The sequence below is a fragment of the Athene noctua genome, chromosome 1 (genome assembly GCF_965140245.1).
Source record: "Athene noctua chromosome 1, bAthNoc1.hap1.1, whole genome shotgun sequence".
NCBI classification, from domain to species: Eukaryota; Metazoa; Chordata; class Aves; order Strigiformes; family Strigidae; genus Athene; species Athene noctua.
Window position 1 is genome coordinate 22094215 of NC_134037.1, and position 23891 is coordinate 22118105.

Genomic DNA, 23891 nt, shown 5'->3' on the forward strand with positions numbered 1-23891 from the left:
TTCTTCACATCTGTAATTATAGTAGTCTTGAATAGTAAACAGCAGCTATGAGCTGTTGCTTTGTGTTTAATGATGTATATACATCACTTTAACCATCTGAGAAGGTGTCCTTTCTTTTTCTCTCTTTGCTAATCTCACCTGTGATCCATGGACCTGAAGGAGGGGTTGTGTGCCTCAGTGTGACTGCTTTTCCCAACATTATTTGTTTTTCTAGTAAGAAGTATTACTTGTACCTACAAATCTTGCCTTGTCAATGCTAAAGAAGTACAAGAGGATAATTTATTGGGAAGATAAGGAGATGCATTTGTAAGGTGCTCATGAATCATAAAAATGCAAGCAAAATTAACAAAGTTCAAAAGGAAAAAAATCCCTGTTGGCTGCACAAGGAGTGTATGTAATTTTTTCCAAAATCAAAGCTGCTTCAGAAGAAGTAGCAAACCCTATAGTTATGCCTGGTTTTTCTCTTCATCCTCTTTCACTGCGGTGATCCCCACCTTGCCTTGCCCCCTCCCGAATGCTGCTGATGCTGGGGAGGTGGGCGAGCTGAGCCACAGGGCAGATACCGGCCCGTCCTGCTGGTCCTTCCTCAGGGCTGGATGCAACTGAACTCTTCTCTTCGCTGGTGATTTGAAAGAACTTTGCAGGAAGTATCTGCCTTTGAGATGTCTGTCTTCTTAGTTTAGATGAAATTGGCCTGTATTTTCAAAAGGGAGATAAAGACTGGCAGGCATAGCATGATTACGCACTTCTTGTTTCCTTATGCAAACAGGATCATACTCTGTGCCCACTACAATATGTGGCCACGCGTTGCTCTGACAGTAAGCAGGCTTGACACTCCGATGTGCCTGATCACATCCATGCTGATTTATTGGCTTTTTCTGTGGTCCCCATTCACTGCTCCCTGGCATGGCTCGCTGGCTCGCGCTGGGGCTGTGCTGCTGCTGGCGGGGGATCTGGGAGGCTGCCAGGCACGTGCCTGGCTTCCCTGCCGCACGCGCCTTCCAGCGCTCGCTGCAACCACTCTGCCCTACTCGCCTCTTGTTCCCGCATCCCTCTCCCCGCGGCGACCGTTCGGCTCAGGTCAGGGAGTAGAGCACGTGTGGTGTTTCAGCACAAGGGAGTTTCTGTGTCATTTTACTTTTCATGCTGAAGGATTGATTTCTCAGGAGATTTTTGGGGCCTGAGATTTTCTCTTCGGTTTAGATGAGGGGTTTTTTTGTTCTTTAGCCCACAATGTTTTCTGTATATGCACATTCTCCAGGTGTTCCTGAGTTTGCCAGAGGTCAAAAAGGAAACTGTAGGAGGTTTGGATACATTTGGATATAATCAGGATCCAAAGTCTATAAATCATTTTCACAGGTCCTTGTGCAAATCTTCTCAATTACTTCCTGTTTTCTCATCTGCAAGGTTATCCACAGCATAGTCAAGACTGGAGGGATGCTGCCTTTGAAGTCCATTTTCACAGCAGTTGCAGATTATTAATCTGGTTAATTATCTCGTTATGTTAGACTCAGTTTTACAGGATTAACAGCTGCGTAATATTTGTTGCTGTGTAATATTAATCATTTACACAAGCATCAACAGCATCAAACAGAGCACTGCTGTGGTCGTTAATTGCACACCATTTGCTGGGAAGCCCTTTGTGTAAAAGCAATTAAATCAAACTTGGTTTTTATATTATGCATTTGTTTGGCTTTTGAGGGCATTCATAGCTTTAAATGCCAGTATTCATGGACTAGAGCAGGTTACTTCTCAGCATCTTGAAATTTTCACTCAATGTGATAGCAATGAAAATAACTGTCCACTTCAAATGTTATTCTGTTGGAAACTGCCAATACTTCCTAAACAACCTGCAACATTTTGCTGTTAAAAATATATATATATATATTTTCCGTATATATTTATTCAAGTATGTATACTAATGAAAATTAGACTTGGCAAAAGAGTGTTCAAGGTAGTATCTCCAAAATCTCCAAAGTAATGGTTCTCAAACGATTTTTTTTTTGCACATATACATACAGACACATTCATAGACTGTATAGTGGTCTGCAAACTCTTCTTGTTAGTCATATCTTGTATTTCTCAGATTCAAGTACAGGATTCAGACGGTAACAGAAGAAAGTTAAGCCACTGCATCACTGTCACCATTTAGATGGGTAAACAGTGTGTAAACAATAACAATTGCTTTATAATATTTCAGCTTCATTAAGAAAACTGTTTCAGCATTTTTCTTTTTGTTTAACATATTTTCAGGTATCTGCACTTTAATCAAATAGAAACGTTGGAACCTGAATCCTTTACCCATCTTCCAAAACTTGAAAGGCTGTAAGTTTGTTTTTCTTGGGGTAAGATTCAGAAGTCAGCTTGCTTCTTTGTTTGAATTAAATTCAATGTGTGAAACTGGAAAATAATACTTTAATCATTCCCATAGAATATTTTTAATCTACATTTTTTATTGTAACTCCTACATAGTCTTTGCCAAGAACACTTTGGTCAGGCTGACCTTAGAGGCATGCAGAAGTGAGCATTGCCCGTGGTATATTTTTCTGTTGCAAAACTATTTCCCATAGAGCTGTGATCAATATTTGGCCTAAAATAAATGTTATGAATGAGGAAGTAGAACATTTATATTATGACTTTGCTTTTTTTATTTCTCATTTGAATGCTTATGAACTCCCTTTCTTTTGGTTACTCTGTCTTTTTATGGCTTCTTTTTCCCCATATGGACACACCAAATACACCTTGGAGGCCACTTAGCAGCCAATGAATTGCTGAATAAGGTTCAGTTGATTTTGTATTTTGTAAAATTACTTTCTCTTAAAGACCTTTCAGAAGAATGTAAATGAGAGGAGTACATCTCAATGTCTGAATTATTACATGCATATTTCTGTGCTTTTTAACAGATTTTTGCATAACAACAGAATAGCTCATTTGATTCCTGGAACATTTAGTCACTTAGAATCTATGAAGAGACTGTAAGTAAATTGAATTATTATTGAACAAACGAAAGTTTTAATAACCTAGTTATACTGCATCTCATCTTGCAATATTTATTTTTCTTGTAAATGCCATTCATTGTGTAATTATTTTAAACATTAAATAATTTATCCTAAGATGTGTTCCAGTTGTTTGCATCCATAGATTGAGACCATTGCTTCATATCCTACTGTCTTTACTGACTAAATCCTTTTGTTTGTTTCCTGCCTTAGAATTATTTGTAATACAGTCTTGTTTTGTAGACTAAATAATATCCATGGATCCTTCTTTGTTGTATTTTTGTAAATTGTATTTTTATGTGGTGCTTTTCCCCCCCTCTTGTCTGTCTTACTGGGTGATCCTTCTGTGATGTCTTTCAATATTTGATTATTCCATTACTTTATTTTAATTGTTTTACATATCCTTATCTGATGATAGAAACATGTTTATAAAAAGGTACTCGATGGTTTAAGATTATAAGTATTACTTTCAAAAGCAACTCCAGAAGCCATTTCTTCTTGAAATGCCATTAACTTGGAAAATTAGAGGCTTCTTAGCCCCTCAGTAGTGTTTGAAAATTTAAACTCAGTAAGAGTACCATAGTAAGGTGATTTTCAGAGGGTTTTCTATCCCTCACTTTGGATCTCCACTGATCTAGGATAAATATTTTTTAAATTATCCAAGACTGCCATTTTGAGAAAGGCAGTCTTGCATTCATACGCTGCTTCCTGGGAGGAATGCTGAGGGTGTGCTGAGCAGTGAGTCACAGCACTAGCTCTGCTGGGAAAAGAGATCACAAGGGACTTAACAGGAAGATGCTGGTTTAGGACAGTTGTGAAACCATACCTTTAACTGTGGGTGAAAGGCAGAATAAAGTACATTTTGATGATATATGCACCGTCCAATAGTAGCTGCTTCACTCATACCTCCCTTAAATTCTTGTGGAGTTCAAATGAACAGAAAGGGATGCTTCTTCACATAATTCCTAGATAAAGGGCAATTTTAATAGTGGCTATTAGTGGAACAGGACACTGTGCTAGACTGACCTGGTATTCTCTGACCTGGGACAGCTTATCCCTAAAGGTCACATCATAACTTTCGTGTTCTGGATTTAAATTCTACCAGTAACATCTGATATACTGGGAGACATTTGTATAGTAACTTCTAAAATAGTTTTGCTTGTTCTTACCTGTTTTTCATAGGAGAACAGGGAAGAAATAATATATGAGCATTTGTACAAGAGGTTAAAAAAAAAATTAAAAGAAACTATGATCAAAAAGTTTACTACCCCCAAAGATACATCAAACTGAGCTTGCTTTGCCATGCAGTTTTATTTCCAATCTATAGATAGATATTTTTAACGGTACAGATGTCTGTACTTAACGTTGGGGTTTTTTCCTACAAGGCCCTCCACCAGAAAGTACAGTGCTCCATGTAGTAACAGGGCCCTTTGCTACTGGGAAGAAAGTCAACAGAATTTATGGGCTCTCCTTATCTGCAATAGGGAGGTGTTTTACGAAGTTACTGACCGACTGAACTCAGTGAGAGCTTAATGCTTAAATAAAACTGTGGGTCTTTGTCTCAGTTGCCTGACCAGCAAAACTGGAAGTTGTAAAAATGTCAGGTTAGCTGTGAAGTTACTACAATAACAAATATTAATCAGAAGAAAATGTGGGGAGAATGGTATAAGTTCCTTACTTAAGCAATGTTTGTATAACTTCTAAACAAAACCTAATTTATTCACTGAATGCTAGGGTTAAAAAAGAAACATTTAAATGCTTGCTATGTTGAACACTGTCCTGCCTGCGCAGTAAAAATAATATGTATTTTTTGTAATAAAGACTACCAGAATGCATATAAGCAAGTGACCGTCACCTGTATTCCATATCGTTGTCTGTATTCACAGATAAACGTGCTGCTGGCGTTGCAGAACCATTTTGATCTTAGCAAAATAGTCAAAGCTTGCTAACAGGTGTTGTGGCTGCTTCTTGTTTTGTGCAGGCGTTTGGATTCAAACGCTCTTCACTGTGACTGTGAAATCCTGTGGCTGGCAGAGCTGCTGAAGACATACGCGGAGTCGGGTAATGCTCAAGCAGCAGCTACCTGTGAGTATCCACGAAGGATCCAGGGAAGATCAGTGGCCACGATAACACCAGAAGAACTTAATTGTGGTGGGTTTGTCACTTCCTGGTGGCTTCTTTACTGTGTTAAATGTACACAAACTATTATTTGTTTTGTTTTGTTAGAATTTGTTTTTCTGTTCTCTTTGATAACACTGACTTCCTCTGGTCAATATTGGTTATTTCCAGAAATGTCCCTGTGTTCCTTCTCAGTTTTTGTCTGCTTCTGACAGAACTGATTGCTTTTACCCCTCAGCCTGTCTTTAATTAAACAAATATAGCTGTGTTTGAAATTTCTCCTCGAGGAACTAAATGTGATATCTGGAAAGAGTTTATTTTTCCTTTTCATATTTCAGTTTTGATCATAAAAGGATAGTCAACTAGGGTCTTTGGTGTTATGTTAATATAATTTGGTGTCCTTTATTCCCTTCTGTACAAGGGAAAGTGGAGAAAGAAGCTGTACAGAATTGCTCCTGATTTCACAGATTTTACTCTTAAAACTCTGATTGATATTATTGGAGATGGGGTTGGGCCACTGGATTTCTTTTTTACACAGCCATACTTACAAGGTGTACCCTGAACAGACACTGAAATCCTTTGTCACTGAAGGATTAATGGATAAGCACTTTCATTATAATCCTCTTGTTTGTCTGCATTCCTTCAGCCTAGGGGTGCAAAGGCTTGGCCCTGTGGGTACCCTGGGACTTGGCCCTGTACCTCTTCTGTTCCGAAATAAAAATGCAGATTTCTCATCAAGCTATGGGCATTTGCCTGCTGAGCCATGTGATGAGGCCAAGATACAAAATAAGTACATCATCCTTTTGATTATGTGTTGGGTATAACTCTGATCATGAGAATTATGACCCTAAGCATCTACAAGGTTCTTGAAAAAGATAGTAAAAAGGGGATTTGGTGCCAGAATAATTCACATGGCATCCTCCCAGCTCTCTGCACATCTAAGGATCCTGAATATGGAAACTGCAGGAAGCAAACTGGACAAATTTTTCTGTAGGAGGCAGGTTAGGCACTGATACTTATCTCGAGGAAGTTATTTTAAATGGCACTTGTGCTTGCTGCTTTAAAGTTTTTCCTTCATAAGCAAATTGAGCCTTTGTTCAAATAAATAAAACAGCTACTTTAGAACCCGATACAAATTTACAAAATCCATTTCCAGTCTGTCAAAAGGTCCTAAGGAACAATGGAGGAGGTCAGAAAGCCTGCAGTCACTTTTGTGTAGGGAAAAGTGTGTTTAATCTTGATTAAGAGTATAAATATTTTAAGTTAAAATATTTATGAAAAATATTTTTCTACAGGGTGTATGGAAATTTTTTTATTTACCATTCTTTAGTAGTTTTAAAACAAGTAGAAGTTCCTTATATGTTATATTGTTGATGCAGAGAGGCCAAGAATTACGTCAGAGCCTCAGGATGCGGATGTTACCTCAGGGAATACAGTGTACTTCACTTGCAGAGCTGAAGGCAATCCTAAACCAGAAATTATCTGGCTTCGAAACAAGTAAGTTTAAAAAAGGAAGAGAGAAATTTGATCTAAGTATGTTTGTCTGGTTGTGTATAGATTTCTGGGTGTGTGTCCACACGCATTTCATGCTAAGATATGGAATAGTTACAGCAGAAACACACTGTAATTAAAAGTATATAGAGTAATAGTGGCTTAAATCTGTTCCATTTGTAATTCTAAACACTTAAGAGCTGATAACTTTAGAAAATATTAATTTATTACTATGATATTATTGGTAAGCTTTTCAAATGTAGTTATACCTGCAAAGTTGCTCAAACCTGCAAAACTAATCATTTATATATAAGTACCAAGCAATCCAATATGGACTCATTGCACATGCAGTTTATGGGTTAGCTAGTGTTTGCATGCATTTCGAGGCAGAGCAAAAACTACCTTTTTTAAAGACTCTAGCTGCATAAGTTAGGTTTCAGAGAAGGTCTTCCTTGAGCCGCAGCTCCTTGGAGACAGTTTTCTTCCAAGGTGTAGCTCCATTCCAGGACAGGAGAGAGACATCAATTTCCTGTCTCCCCCAACCAGTTCGGGGAGGGCACACAAGTCCTTATGTCATAGGATGGCAGGGTAATTGAGGTTGGAGGGGATCTCAGCAGGTCTTCAGTGCTGTCTTCGGCTCAAAGCAGGATTATACCAGGTTGCTTTATCCAGCTGGGTCTTAAAAGCCTCCAAGGTTGGAGGCAGCCCAAGCTCTCTGGGCAACCTGCTGCATTGCTTCTCCTCACTGCTTAGGGCATGGAGGGAAGGGCCTATAAAGGACAAGTGTCTTTCATCAGCCCAAGGCCAACCTGCTGCAGAGTCGTGGCTCAAGCTCTGCCCCAGCGGCTGGCTCCCTGGGCACAACATGGCTGAACCAGCCACGTTGCAGCACATCGCCCCCCTTAAAACTGATGTGAATGTACAATGGACACCTGAATTGTGAGTTTACCACTAGCTTAATCAGACTTTGGCTTAATAATGCTCTTATACAAATGGAGAACCTGATCTGGAGAATAAATTCCCTCACATTTTATATTAGCAAATGAACCATTTTAGTTTGTAAGTTGCTGATAAAATGGAACAACATAGAGTCCTGGTTCTGTAGCTTTTGGCTGAGGTCAGTGAGAACCCCACATGCTGCAAGGGTACAGCGTTTATGGAGTATGTCAAGAACAGAGCCTTGAACTCGGATGGTATAATTGTTTCATTAAAATTTTCTTTGGCTCATGCACTTTTTATAATAAACAAAGAAAACATGTATTCAGAATACACATGTGAAAGAGTTTTAAGAAGAAATTTGAGCTTGGGGTGTGGGATTATTGACTCTGGCTTGTTTCCTGACTGCATGAATGAGAGCAAAGCTCTTTGCAAGGTAGTTGAATATGGCAAGATTTCCGTCAAAAGCCATTGATCTGTTGAGCATTATGTTGAATAGATCAGCATTCAGGCTGGGTTTTGTACACAGGGGGTGAGATCTCATCCCTCCTCTGTGCTTTCTCTATCATATAGTAAGGGATGGAGTGAGAAACAGTTCCTTTAATTAAAATCCCTAACCATTCTTAGTTAATATCACAGAAATGCATCCATGACATAGCCTGAAGACCTGATCCTAACTTATGTTTCAAGCCAGTACAAATTATAATCAGGTTCACTACTGCTCCATGAGTAATCAAGCCAGAGGTTGGCACAAAGATGGTTTTATAGCAACTAACCCCTCTCCTAGTATCTTTAGGTTTAATTTACATGATATACTTTCAATGGAAACATTTTAAACTGGTTTGCCAGTTAGAACAGCCTTAAAGGAAAATGAGCTCAGGTATGTCTATTCTGTTTACTTTCTTCCCCTGTAAGTTTTTAGTCATGAAAGTATTTTGGCTTTTAATTTTGAAGATGTAATAGTTTCATAAGCAAAATTGGTTGATTTTTTTTTTCCTCCTCTTATTCTCTTTAGGAGAAAATTAAAAGTTCTATTATTTTATTTAACATAGTAAAACTCCTTTTTCCCCAAAAACTATTTTGTATAATGTATTTTGAGGTTTATTATTTGGCAGCTTTCTGTGCTTGTGATTTAAAGGTTTAACTCCAGCAGATTATTTTCTTCACAGTAATGAACTTAGTATGAAAGAAGATTCCCGTCTGAACTTGCTAGATGATGGCACATTAATGATTCAGAATACTCAAGAAACAGACCAAGGCATTTACCAGTGCATGGCAAAAAATGTGGCTGGAGAAGTGAAAACTCAGGAAGTTACTCTTAGATACTTTGAGTCACCAGGTAAAGAACATCAGGTCTGAATTTTGTGTTTAGATAGACAATTGTTTTGTTAATAAGACTGCTAAAAATAAGAAGCTTTGGCTCTTGTATGTTCTTGGCATGTAGATTTCTTGTCCTTGGGCATCTTAAGAACTAGATCATGAAGTTATAATATCTGTAGAACAAAAATGCAAATCACATAGTTAATTAATATATTTATCGTAATATGTAATTCTAATGATATCATGTAGGCTGTTTGTAGAAGGCTTAGGAAAAGTGGCTGTTGCATTGCAACATTGCTTAATGCAATAATGTTCTCTCTGGATACCTGAAAACTGTGAGCTTCTGAACAGGCCACTCATGAAAGCTTTGGTATGCCCTGTGCAGCCATCCTTGCTCAGGAGCTTTTTAGCCTGAATCTCTGTCTAGCCAGGGGTTCGTGTTTGCAAGTACTAATTTCCTGTCCAGGACTGTAATATTTTTAAATTCCAGACTTTGCTGTAAGAAAATTTTGTTTTGACACTCAGTACCAGGTAAACTTAAAATGTCATTGCGAAGCTGACATGTAGTTGGGAAAAGTTACTAACATGTAGCTTTTCAGTTTTGTCTTTTTGTGCACTTCTGACAATTTTTAACGAGTTTGTTTTCTGGGTCTTACTGTCTATGTGTCTAAAGAGAACTTTATACAGATCAGTAAATGAGAAGATATTTGAAAATTGTTTTAATGGGAGTTAAGAAAAAAATCAGTGCAATTATATAAGCTTTTATTTTTTAATCTATTGATATTTATAAATATCTGCAGCTAGGTTAGACTTAAAGCAAGGCAGAGGTTGCACCAAGAGTAGAAGTATGTTGGAACAGAGCTATTAAAAACCCCTAGATTCCCTGAATTATTGCAATATTCAGCTAAATTAATGCTATGTGAGCTAAAAGTCATATTTAGGCATCACTCTTTTCTCACAGCACGACCAAGTTTTGTGATTCATCCACAAAATACCGAAGTGCTAGTTGGAGAGAGTGTTACCCTGGAGTGCAGTGCAACTGGGCACCCTCAGCCGCGAATTACCTGGACCAAAGGCGACAGAACCCCTTTACCAAGTGACCCTCGTGTCACAATAACTCCGTCAGGAGGACTTTACATACAAAATGTGAAGCAAGAAGATAGTGGCGAGTATACCTGTTTTGCTACTAACAGCATAGACAATATCCATGCGACGGCGTACATCATAGTCCAAGGTGAGTAACGTTAAACTAGGAGTGACATGCTGTAAAACATATTAGGAAGAGTATATTACTTTCAATTGTGCAGGTTTGGCTTCTTTTCTGAATTGTCAGGACTGAACTAAAACCAGAAGAGTTTTTCCTTTTAATCACACTATTCTAGTGTAGAACATAGGAAAGTCCATGGGTAAGATACTTTATACTCAATCTCTGAAAGTTAAGTTTCATTGATTATTCTTGGAAGCTAATGATGGGTATTTTGAAATATGTACTTCTAATTATGTTTTGTTTGCTTGTAGGAATGAACATGGCAGTGTCAAATTTCTCGGGGCTTACATTTTTTCTGTAACAGGCAGGAATCTTAGAGATTAGAATTTGTGCCTGGAGTAGTAGAAATGGAGTTTTGAGTACAGCTCTGTGCTGCCTTTCTTTTGTAGACACCTCAGTGAGTATGGGAATATATTCTTCTGAGTTTCATGGAAACTGTCACTCTGCCAGCTTGAGGTGTTAGCAGAGCTTTTCTGCAAACCAAAGTCCAAATACTCTAATTTATTATGGTTGCAATAATTTTGGTATTGTGTGTCAAAAGGATGAATATAAAGTATTTCAAGAACAATATATCAAAATCCTCCTATATAGAGAGAGAATATTTTTTGCTAGTGTTTTCATGTTGGAACTTTTATTTACAAAATGTTTTGAGTAACCTTTAAATTTAAGTTTGTTTCTGTTCTCATGTTAAGATCTTTAGTTGGCGAACAGTTTAGGTTGCAAATGCTTTGTTAATCAGTTCAGTTTTTAAAGCTAGACATAACAACTTGTCCATGGGGTTTGCTCACCAATGGATTATTGTGTTTTGAGAGATGGACAAATTCCTTCTCAGACTGATAATGCCATGATGTTACTGCAGAAACTGGCCCATGCTCCATCCACTGCTTTCCTTTTGTGCAAAGAAGAAAACAGCTAGCTCAGGATGGTTTTGACTGCATTGCATTTTCTTCACAATTTAGCTGAGGATTTTTTGAGAGAAAGAGAAGAAGACATTTTTAACCCACGGAACACTATGTGTTTGATTCTACAGGTCTTACGATACCTCTTATTTTAGATAAGGCCTTCAATGACACCGGGGCCAGGTTGTGAGGCAGATGTTCCTGTTGCACAAGCAGCTGCCCTAGTGGCTGCCCTATAGAGGTCACAATATAAAAGTGTCCCATTAACATCTCTTTTCCCACCAATATGAGCTATTCAAGTCACACAGGAAATGGTACATAGTTTCTCACAGTCATGCATTTTTCAGGTTTTTTTTCAAAACCAGTTTATTTTCTCTTCTGTAGCTCTACCTCAGTTTACTGTCACTCCTCAAGACAAAACAGTGATCGAGGGACAAACCGTTGACTTCCCTTGTGAAGCACAAGGTTATCCTCAGCCTGTTATTGCCTGGACTAAAGGAGGTAAGTGTGTTTTGTTTTTACTTTTAAACTACCAGAATAGTTTAATTGTCATTGTGGAATCAATTACGCATTGAAAGGATTTACATGTATTTGTTTAGATGCTTCAGTCTCTGAAAGAAACAGGGTTCATTTCTTTCAGCTTCAGTTAGAAAAGGCAAAGTGTCCCACAGAAGTTAGCTGCCCAACCATTTTTCATTGTTCAGTAAAAAAGAGTCACTGAAATATATGTCTCCATAATAGTTTCTTAATAATAATTGTTTAAGAAATATGAAACAAATCACATGTGGTAATGCCTATCACTGTCAGGTTACTGCAGAAGAAATAAAGATGACTGTTACTAACTGGAAATCTGAAATTAGGTGGAATGTGCTCTTCAAAAACCAAACAATCCAACCTGTAACTGGCATCAGCGTAGTTGTATTTCTGTCACTTAATGCACGTTGACAGGAACACTGGGCTGCACTCTGCTGACTGTTTTATCAGATTGTCATTGTAAAGGCATTAAGCCAAATCCAGTGGGAAGAAATACTATAGTGGATGCTTTACCAATAAGTAAGTATTCCATCTGAATCAAATGAAATAGCTTTAGCAGGCAAAACAACTCTTAGAACATTCTAAACTGTGGTAGATAAAGCAGATTTTTAACAAACTCTTGATCATTTTGATGCTAATAATGTACCTGTTTCTCCCTCTACCAAGACTGCTCCAGTCAGATGAAATGTCAGAAAGGAAGAATAGGGTACAGACACTGATGAGCTTTTTATTTCATTTTTATTATATTAATTTTTTTCAAAGCTGTATGTATTTTTCTATGGATTCTCTAGATGGCCTAGGCAAATGAGATGAATTGTGTCTTACACACATAGAACCATAGAATCATAGAATATCTCAAATTGGAAGGGACCCATAACAGTCATCGAGTCCAACTCCCTGCTCCTCACAGGACTACCTACAAAACTAAAATCATATAACTGAGACCATCATGTTCATCATGCTTCATGGCAGCGTCCTTCTGTACATGATACATGGCAATAATATGAAATGAACAGTAATACCCGTTGATGTTCTTCTTATGGTGCCTTCTCATTTGGATGCTTTCTCATGCTCCTTAAATGAAAATATCATTTTTATCACAAACAGAGAAGACTTTGGGATTCTAATGGTGTGCATATGTATGTTTAATTGCTTTATTTACATGTTTATCTTCTGAGGATTAAAGGTTTCAAACTTTTTTTTTTTTAAGAAACTAATTTTTTCCAATGTATTATCAAATTTAAAATCTTCTGGATTTTCTTTTTTCTGACACAAGAGGACTTTTTTCTTTATTGCTATAAATAGCAAATGCTGTTGCTCTGTGTTTCAGGAGGCCAGTTGTCTGTTGACAGAAGACACTTAGTTCTATCCTCTGGAACCCTAAGGATTTCCAGGGTTGCTTTGCATGACCAGGGACAGTATGAATGCCAAGCTGTCAACATTATCGGATCCCAACGAATTGTTGTATACCTGACTGTACAGCCTAGAGGTATGTTCTCCGTGTACAGGTGCCGAAAAATAAACCGAGATTTAAGCTTACACTAAAATACTGTGCTTGATTTTTTTTTCTCCCTAAAATGTAAGATTGAAAATTCTTTTTAATGGCACAGAATGCTAATATGAAGTAGTTTTTCTCTGTTTAGAATTAAAAAAGCTTTTGAAACAGAGCTTGAATAGTGCTCAGGTTTTTCTTCAGGACTTTTGGTGCATTTTGCAATTATTCTAAGTTGCTGGGTTTGAATTATAAGGTGTTTTATTAGTTTTTATAAATTGAGCATGTGGAACAGTGTTCCCTGATAGACTGTATTCAAAGCCACTTGCAGACTACATAAGCTTACAACTAAACATGGCCCTTTTTGATTAAAAGCTTGTTAGAATGAGGCTATATCTTGTTGTTTAAAAAACTTACTGTTAAGTGTATTGTTAACATTTGAAATTTTTCTGATATTATTTCTATCTATTTTAGGTTCCAGGTGTTTTTTAATAAATAACATGTATGGATACTTATCAGCATTTGTACAGAATATCATTCCTTTAGAACAGTCTGTCTTCTGTTTATGTGATGAAAGAGATTTATGTGATTTAGTCTTTTTTGTAAAGAATGGATGTCTGCTTTGAGGTTGACAGTATTCTTATGCTTGGGAAAATATTTTGTTTGTGAAGAGACTAGTTTCTTATAACACTCTATGCTGTTAACTAAATAGTGTTATTAACATAATATTTTGATGTCCAGAAACAAAACACTTTGTTTTACAACAGCAGAATGACCTTCACGATAAACATCATTCCTTATAATAAGCTGACGCAGAAAAAAAAAAACCACTCCATTTTTATTATGCTTTTCTTCAAATAAATTCTAAGTAAGCTACCTCTAGGATTAATTAGAATCATATTAATATTTATAATTTAGTTAAGTATTTTGGTGTTTAACTAAATTCAAGGAGATTAAACATTTAATTCAAAGCATTTCTTGTTAGTGACCTCATTTTAAACCGTATTTTAGTGAAAGAGACTCAAATGTCTAATCCTGAGTTTAGATGTTGGTCAGAAAAAAATTCCACTGATTTTTTTTTAGTTAAGAGTAGTAGTGGGAGACTGATTTGTCAAAATTGAGATTTTTTCTTTTTCCCAGCTATATAAAATTGTTGACTAAAATTCCATAAAACAAAACTTAATTTTAAAAAGTTTTATAACCTTCCAGCTGTGTTAAACTTCACTGAGCTTGAATAAAGTTTAATAATGATTTTTATGTAACTAGGGTTGCAAAATCCAGTCACCAAAAGGTAGTAAATACAAGAATGAAGGCTGCATATGCAGCCTGAAATTGAGCTTTCCATACATTTATTGCAATGCTGGTTTCAGTTGTGCAAGAAGAAAAAACTTTTTCTTCTGGGCTTCTAACAAAAGGACTGTTCATGTGAAGAATGTCTAGTCACTGTTCACTGTGGCTAAATTTGCATTAATGAATACAAATTAATGGTCCAACTCTGTTTGCTGGCATGATATGGCTCACATCCACAGAGCCATACTCTCTTACCTCCCACTGCTGGATGCCTGCCTCTGGATGCCGTATTTGAAATGGTTTCTGGTCCTTGACAGCCATTTACGTACAAACAATTTAACTCCAGGGCCAGATTTTGTTGGTAGTATAAATGTATGCTGTGTGGCCAAATACTTTTCTGTAAAAGCACAGCCCCCTCCAATTTCCTCAAAAATACTGGTATGTCACAGCAGAAATACAGTTCTTAGTGTCTTTATAATGTCGTGTGTTCTTCTCATGATGACATCTGAGCACTGGATGTCAATCTCAATTCGAAGGAAATTAGGATTAAAAAATGCATTGTTTTTCTTCACACTGGTTTAGGTAACTGTGTGGCCTGTGTCCTTAAAACTGAAGGTGATCTTTTGATGTTTTAAGGCCTAAGGCTCATTGGTGTCAGGGAGTTAGGAGCTCTGTGAAGGTTTAGCATCTCAGCAAGCTGCGCCAAGGGAATCACAGTTGAATGAGTTGTGAAAAGTTTTGCTTTTATCATCTAAGAAATCTCTGTAGTTGCTATTTAAAAAATTAAAAAAAAATACAGAAGTTGATGGGATATTCATTCTGGTGACTTTTTCCAGATTTAGCTATTCAACAAAAATTTTTTTCAGACTTTTAAATTTACAGAACTTTAATCTTTTTGACAACTACTAGCCTGTTTTGTTAGAAGTTAAGAGTACTTAAAAATCAGCCTGGAGCAGACATCAGGAATAAGGAATTTTATCTCCAAGACAAACACATAAGCAACTTGCAGACAGAATAGGGTTACAGATTAAGAAATGTTGGGTAACCGAAAAAAATAAACAGTGCTTATCTCTTTTTAGATCATCTTTTGCACAAATTGTATTTCAAACTTTGTCAATGTATTGTTTGCTTTTTTAGTGACTCCTGTATTTGCCAGTGTTCCCAGTGACATGACAGTGGAGGTTGGCACAAATGTGCAGATCCCATGCAGTGCTCAAGGAGAGCCGGAGCCAGTAATTACATGGAATAAGGTACTAGTTATTTGTTTGTTAGTTGAAGAAAGGCAGTGGCCTTTCCATCTCTTTATAGCTAAATATTTAAAGCGCACATTGTCAAATTATTGCTTGCTCTGGTGTCTGAGAATGTTACCTGAAGTTCAATCAGCAAATCTTCTTTAACGCAGAGCATGTATATAGCTACCAAACCTGGATTTCATGTATATAAATATGTATATGGTTATGAAAGTCATTGTACAGGCCAGCCTGTGTATTTTAGTGACAGTTCTGCATGAATATCCTACTAATATTCACACTTTTAAAGATATTATAGATACAAAGCTATAAAAAATACTGTATTACTGAGACCTTTGAAACTGTTAGGTTGACACTTCAACCAGGACATGTTTCAGTAACTCTTCAGTAACTCTGTGGCTTTGATTTCCATTGGTGCAGTAACTGTTATATCAAGCTATTAGAGTTATTAGCAGCATTACTGGTGAAGTAATGGGTTGCTAATATTGATCTTCAATTTTCCTGATTATCTTCTCTTCAATTAGTAGGCATTAGAAAATATACTTTAATGTACCTTAAAGAGCTTCTAAGTGCATAGCACATGGAGAATTGATACTTATAAAACCCTTGAGATATTTTTTAGTTTTGGTTAGTTTTGAGTGAAATCAAATATATCTATGTTCTCAAGAACTGCTATTTTAATTTTGGGTCTGAAATTTTATGTGGTGAGGACCTATAACTGTTAAAATACTTTGATTTATAGTTATGAGTACTATTAGAAGTAAATAATACACTGTAGAATTTAGAAGTACATACAAGTCCTCCTGCCAACATTACACTGTGTGAGTTTTTTATATAAGTATCTAAATCTATTTGATTATTATCTTGGCATACAAAACAGAAATATAAAATAAAATGCAAAAGTAAAAGAGAAAAAGAATTCAGTTTTGGAAACAAAGAGTGTTTAGAATAACTAAATGTTGTGCTTTGCTGCAGGATGGAGTACAGGTAACTGAGAGTGGAAAATTTCATGTTAGTCCAGAGGGATTTCTTACCATTCGGGATGTTGGAACTGCTGATGAAGGTCGATATGAATGTGTTGCACGGAATACTATAGGATACTCTTCTGTTAGTATGGTGCTCAGTGTTAACGGTAAGGTGCATGAATCAGAGGTATGAGTTAGAATATTAGTTTTATCCTAATTGCTTCATTGGTAGGATGCAAAAAAGTTAGTCAAATGTTAAATTCTTTCTTTTATTTGTATTTTTATTTTCTCCTATCATCCTCTATTTTTTCCCCCCCTTCATTGAATTGAGGCAACTATCTGCACAGATGTGAGTAAGATGGGAATATATCAGCCAAAATGTCTCTAGAAGTTAAGCTTCAAAACAAACAAAGCTTTGGGCTCCTGTTAGTCATGCTACTTTCCTCTTGAGATATTATTTGGACCTATTAGAATTTGCTAGCCGAATACACAGTCTAATCTTTAGGGATAACTTAACAAAACGTCGTGTGGCATCTTTAAAGGGACACTGACAGCACTTGGTTGAAAATTAGGCTTCAACCGTTGTGAAAGAATTCAGGAAAGTCATAATGATCTTAAGCTAAAGCAGGAAACGGAAGGACAAGGAGACTATTTGAGCTCATTCTAATTATTTAAAAGTAATAATGGCAAATAATAGTTATCAATTATTAATACATAATAATTGATAATAAAGCAGCCAAAGAGGCTAAGGAAATAGCTGTGTTACACAGACTGACCCTAATGCTTTTCTGACTTACTGAGTAAAACTGCTGATTTTTCAGATTTTTTTTTTTGGTGGAAAATATTAAGGAAACTGATATCTTTTCTTATTTCAGTAGAAAATATTTTTGTATAATTTTAAAATGAGTATTGGATATTGTTTCCCAGTATTAAGTCTGATGTTCTGTATTTTTTTTACTAAATTCATAAATATCTATCAGTGATTTTTCTAATGTATTGGTTATGATGATATTAATCACTTGGTATTAATAAAACTATGATGGTCCCTGGCCTAAGTTGCTTTTAGTAGACTATCAGTCTATCCCCTCCTCTATCAAAAATAGTATTTCTTCAATCTGTAAAGAAGATTTCTAAGAGAAAAATTGCAGGACTGGGAATCATTCAGTGATAAGGTTTCATCTACATATATATGAAGTCTGCAAATGAAAGAAAGTTTGTAAGTATCAGTTAGTCTTGATTAATGGAGCTTGGCGATGCACAGAAAAAGGTTGGGTTTTTTTTTTAATATTAGCCAGATCTCAAATCAATTAGAGCTCTGAAAAATGAAACCATGAATTGAAATATAACCCCAATGAAAACTAGTTTCATTCACTTAGTGCTGGTGTCAACTGCTCATTCTTACCTGCTGAAATTAGCAAACTACAAAACTTGGTGCTAGCTGATCTGCAGTATTTAATTGGAATGTGGCTATTTTTCTGTAAATAACTGTAAACTGTAGCATCAATAAACCTAAAATTAGTGAAACTACTCTTAATTAATCTGCATTCAGTCTGAAACTGTACACGGTGTTTCTTCTTAAAGCTAGTGGGATATCAGATACTGTTTCTTTATGGTAGCTATAAAAATGAAGCTATTAGAGAAGCAAGAAGGACAAGTGAACAGATTATGAGTATTGGATACTTGCTATCTGCATAGTATTAATAATAGCATAGCCAGAAATACCTAAAAACTTGCATGTCAACATTTCCTTTAAACAAAGTTAATGTTTTATGAATGTTCGTAATGCATAAAAATCTTTCCTTAACAGTGAGACAGAAGAAAACGAAGTGTATAGAAGCTGGGGGGGGGGGGGGCAGGTTTTGCTGGCCATGTTTCATAATATTTTAAGATGCTTGTCTTTTACCATTTTATTCTGTCTTTTTCTGTTTTGTAAAAGTCTCTGCCTTAAGTGTTAAGACAGGATGTGCGTGGATTATGCTTTTGTTGCTTAAAAAAATTGCCATTGTTCTTCCCCTGCCCCCTCCCTCCAAAAAAGTTATTGTCTGAAAGGCTTGTAAGGAGCTTTAACTTTTAATATTTATTAGCCTGAAAAGAGAACTACTGGCAGCAAATAATCTAAACAAAAAGTACAGTATAGATAACATTTGACCAAAGTTTATGATTCATCCCACAAGTACCATTAATCAGAAAGCCAGCTCTGCAAAACACGTCTCTAAAGTGAGCACTGAGATTACATCTACCATAGGCAGCACAAGGGAAGGTAACCAGCAACTGGATTTTTACAGTCTGCAATGTTGCAGTGTTAAGATGGTTCATGGCACGCAAGCACTCTCAGAAACAAATGAAATGAGGGTAGCAAACCTGAAAATGGTATTTCTTCTTAAAGTAAGTATCTTATCTGATAATCTTTCTCTATTGTTGCTATGAAAATGAAGCTGTCAATCAAGAGGACAGTTGATAATTAGGACAGATCAGGAGCCACTGCCATTAGGCACTGTGGAAAGGATCAGCTCGTACTGTATGCTGGGAGCATGTTGTCAGCAGCCCAAGGCAGTTGGCCTCAGGGCAGATAAAGGAGCTTCAGCCACAGGTATAAAGTGCCCAGGACTGTTTTATTTGACAGTTAAGTTTGATTACCCAGGTCTAGACTCTGAAACTCATATAGACACAGCCTAAGCTGGCAGTTATGAAGGAATAGTGAAATACTGCCTAGAAAAAAAAAAAAAATGAAAAAAAAAAAAGAAAAAAGTAATAAAAAGCTTGCAAACAACGATTTTTATGTCAACTGATTTTGTACATCTGATTTTATTCCAGTGTATTTGCTTTGGACTTTCTCCCTACTTTACCCTTCTTCCTGTGTGACTTTTCCAATCTAAACACACTCTGGAAATTGTTAGCTGTTGCCCCTGGATCTGGTAGTTCTTGGTTTAGAGTGAAAGGAAGGTTATTGGCCTTAGATATGCTGTACAAACATCCAGCTGCAACTGAGTACTGTATAAAAAGGCAGATGCATGGGCCTATGCATTAGTGAGTTTCCAGTACTATGTAGAGTCGTTAAATAGCTTTTAAGCATGTGATTTTTAACATAGTATTGAAAACATAGATAATTTTAAAGTAAAAAACAAAGTAGTGCTCAAACTAAATAAAATGTTGATAAACCTTTAAAATTAATATATATTGCTTACTAAACTAAGCTCAGGAGAGGAGCAATGTTAATTTACTGTAGCTATTTGGGAATATATACAATTTGGTGGGGTTTTAAAATTTTTTTTGTGTTTTATTCTTTTTGTGAAATCTCTTTGAATTTGTGATACATGTGTTCTAAAAGGCAAATTAAGTCTGTCAGTATTTTTCACTTGTAACACATTCCTGTAAAGCCTTTAAATTCTTGTACTGAATTCAGTACTAATTCAGTGCTAAATGAAATCAAAGGGAATACTTGCATTGATTTCAGTGTATATAGGTCAGCCTCTTGACATCAACACCTGAAAACTGATAGCATATCACACCAGGAAAAAACCCTTAATAATTCTTTTTTTCTTTGGTCATTTTTACTTGCAATTGTGGGACTAATTAATGGACACTTAAACACTGCATGCATTTATCTTCACTTTATTTTGTTTAAGGGTTATAAGCAAGCTGACTTTTAGAGTTACGTTATCTTCTCTTTTAAGTGAATTTTGCTCTATTGTAATATGCTTTGACAGAATTTAAAAATTATTAAGAATTTTATGTTTGGATGAACTTATGCTTAAAGAACAGGCATTTACTTTGTACAACCGAAATGATGTCATGTCTAGGTTCTGTTTTATAGAAGTATCTTTTCATGTGTGGCCATTTTTGTAATAACCTGAATTCCTCTTTCTGTAGTGCCTAATGTCAGCCGAAATGGAGATCCTTTTGTACAAACATCAATTGTGGAAGCAATTGCAACGGTTGACAGAGCAATAAATTCAACACGTACACATCTGTTTGACAGGTATCCCCATTTTTTTAATATTGAGAATTCAAAATTAATTTTGTATATACTGGAAATAATGGAATATTTATTAAATGAGAGACCATTTTGTTATTTAAATAACGTTGTTAACATCTGGTTACTTCTGGGACTACTAACAGATTAACACATAATGATTCCTGGTTTTTAAACACTCTTGTTGAGTTCTCTATTTGCTGCAACAGTTTTTCTGCTGAAATAATGTGTGTTCAAAGACTACTAAATGTTTAATTGCTGCTATATGTTTAATATTTTATCATTTTATTAAATTTTTTTGTTTGCCTTCCATTTTGAGATGAGTAGCAAAGGTATGTACTAATCATGTTGCTGAATGTTTACATGATTTATGTGGTATTGTTATGTTGTAACTCCTGTGTACACTTACTATTTTTTTCAAATTATCTATCAGTCGTCCTCGTTCTCCAAATGATTTGCTAGCCTTATTTCGATACCCAAGGGATCCATACACTGTTGAGCAAGCAAGAGCTGGGGAAATATTTGAAAGGACATTACAGCTTATTCAAGATCATGTACAAGATGGTCTAATGGTTGACCTGAATGGAACAAGTCAGTACTTTTTCCTTATTTTCTGTGTTGAAGTGTATTTGCCTTCCTAAATCATCATACTTCAAGAGACATATATTTTCCAAATCTGGGCCCCAACTGCAGAACCTTTACATTGAAATCAGTGAAGTGTTTGACTTTGCAAAACTTTACCAAAGATATGTGTTTGCCCAGTTCAGTCCTTGGTTTGCATATTGCTACATTATGGTGTAACTGTTTGAGCTCTCTTGAGTAGAGTGTTTTTATTTTTCCTCACATTAATGCATTAAGAAAAAAAATTCATGTTCAGATTCTTCTACTGATCAAATCTGTTGTAATGGAAGTGCATAATGCATCCTGTTTGTTAACTCGCCATGTGTTAATTCATTGTGACCATTGTTTCACAGCAGAACAGACTTTTCTGTTATGTATTAAAAGTAATCACTATTTTATTCATGTTTCTTTAAGTAAAACTTAGTGCTGGCATGCCTTGGCAAGGAAAAAAGATGATATAACAAGAAGTATTTGTATACTTTACAAATCAAGATTTCTGCATGTACCACAATAGTATTCAAAGAATTATTTGCCACACATTCTTTAAGAGCATGTCAAACTAAGCTAATTGTTTCCTTTAACACTGCTCTGATGTAATGAGAAATACAATTTTTACTGCTTTTTATAAAAAGCAGAAAAATGCAAGGTTTAACATTTCTACCTTTTAGTTACTGAAGCCCAAGTTCATGAAATCCAGCTGGAGCATATACAACTAATGTGTGTGGATATGTGTGTGGATAGGCTTAAGATGTAGGACTGAAGCATTTGGAAATAATGATGGAGTTTTAGGAGAGCTTTTGAGACTTGAGACATAGCCAAAAGCTACACTGAAAATCTAGGGGAAATATTTTTACTTATTATACTCTTTTTGATGTTTATAATTGAGTATTTATTGTAACTTCCGAAAACCTTAACTCTGACTGTGAACTAGGCAAGTATTTATAAGACCAAAGACTGCAAGCTTTGTGGAGTACTGTAACATTTGCTACTAAAAGAAGCTTGTTACTCTTTAGAAGAGCTGAGTAAATAATTTGTGATGAATAATTTACCAGAAAAACTTATTCAAAATTCTTTGAAGTCTTGTGTTTTGTAAGAGCAACCCTATTTGATTTGGTTCTCTGATTAGATGCATATGCAAGCATATAAAATATAATACTAGGAATATATGAAATCTGATGTGTGAAAATTACTTGACTACTTTTCACTAGGATTTGTAATAGTGAAATTCAGTTACCTAAAGTTTAACAAAAATTGGTATTAAAGCATACAATAGAAATTAATGAACACAAAATAGGGCAACTTTCTGTGATACTGGAAATTCTGTGCACAACCAGAGCCTGCTTCTTAGCCCTACAAAATCCATAGAAACCTGCCTTTTTAGGGAAACTTGAATAGTAAAAGAAATCTGGTTTCATTTAATAGTGTAATGCTCAGATTTTAATATTCATATTTGTCCTTATTTGGTTTTATTTCAAAATGCAGAGCCCAATAAAAGGTGTTATTTAGCACTTTTGCGTTGGGAACAGTTGAGAAACTTGACAATTTCCCATTAGGAGACTTTTTAAAATGTAAAATCTTGGAATATCCCAAGGAAAGACTATGGAGCCAAATTCTCCTCTGCAGTGCCAGACTGTATAACAAGGGGAATGGCCACAAATTGCTGCTTGGGAGGTTCAGATTGGATGCTAGGAAACTCTTTCTCACCAGGAGGCCAGTGCAGCACTGGAACAACTTATCCGGAAAGGCTGAGGAGTCTCAGTCTTTGGAGGTTTTCAAGCCAGCCAGACAGGGATACGGTTTAGCTGATCCAGTACTGGAGACAGCTTTGCTTCAAGCTGGAGTTTGGTCTGGGTAAGAGGTCCCTTCTAATCAAAATTTCTATGGTTCTGAAACATCTTCCTTGCAGTCTGAAAAAAATATAGCTAATATTATGTGAATTGAGCTAGTCGGCTTTTAAGCACTGGAAATGCTCAGCATCCAGCCTTACAGAAAGCAGAGCCAGAGTTAGTGCCTACAACGTGAGGGGTAACTGAGGGTCTGAGACTGGCATTTATGGCAAACTCCACTCTTCTCAGAAAGCCATCAAATCTAACCTAAAGATGAGACGTTGCCTCCCACTTGAACTTCTAAATGCAGAAGCTTGAACCTTTTAATTTAAATTGGTAATGAAGGTCATTCCACCCAAAACATTCATAGTCGAGTTTTGCTCACAACTTGGTTTCAGAAATGTGAATGGCAACCAGGATAACAACAGCAGACAAATATTTATGTAAAGACTGCATGAATAATGATCATAAGAAATCCATCATGAATTAAGATCATTTTAAAAGGAGTGTTATTATAAAGAAGATACATTTTCTGGGTGTAGTTTTACAATTAAACTGCCCTAGTAGCCAGTAGATTATAGTATGTTTTCAGTAATATCCTCCAAGAGTGTATTTTGCTGCATTACCCAGTGACACTTACTGGGTTTGCTCTGTGGTTTCTTTTTCTTTTTCCTAGTAGGGAGTCATCTGTACAATAATTTCTGTATGTCTCCAAGAACAGGTTAGTTTTGCCTAATGCAAGCACTAGGTCTCTAATTTCTTTGCCTTGACTTGTAAACCACTTGAAGTGCATGTAGCCTGAGGCTGAGAAAACATAGATCCCCTGACTGAGCACAGGTTCTGTCCCTGCTGAGCAGCTAGAAGCGATCCAGTTCCTTTCAAGGCAAAGACAAAGAGGGGCTTTAGGTGGTTT

At 36.1% G+C, this 23891-nt stretch overlaps 1 protein-coding gene across 1 annotated transcript in view; it reads left to right on the top strand.

Moving 5' to 3' along the window:
- The window catches only part of PXDN (peroxidasin), an 87639-nt gene that overhangs the window by 40509 nt on the left and 23239 nt on the right, over positions 1–23891 (top strand). Inside the window, exons 5-16 of the mRNA XM_074895707.1 lie at positions 2254–2325; positions 2904–2975; positions 4978–5147; positions 6494–6611; positions 8711–8880; positions 9823–10095; positions 11412–11528; positions 12892–13050; positions 15481–15593; positions 16569–16725; positions 20429–20537; positions 20965–21122. Coding sequence (XP_074751808.1) covers positions 2254–2325; positions 2904–2975; positions 4978–5147; positions 6494–6611; positions 8711–8880; positions 9823–10095; positions 11412–11528; positions 12892–13050; positions 15481–15593; positions 16569–16725; positions 20429–20537; positions 20965–21122 — 1688 coding nt within the window. The remainder of the gene's footprint in view (positions 1–2253; positions 2326–2903; positions 2976–4977; positions 5148–6493; positions 6612–8710; positions 8881–9822; positions 10096–11411; positions 11529–12891; positions 13051–15480; positions 15594–16568; positions 16726–20428; positions 20538–20964; positions 21123–23891) is intronic.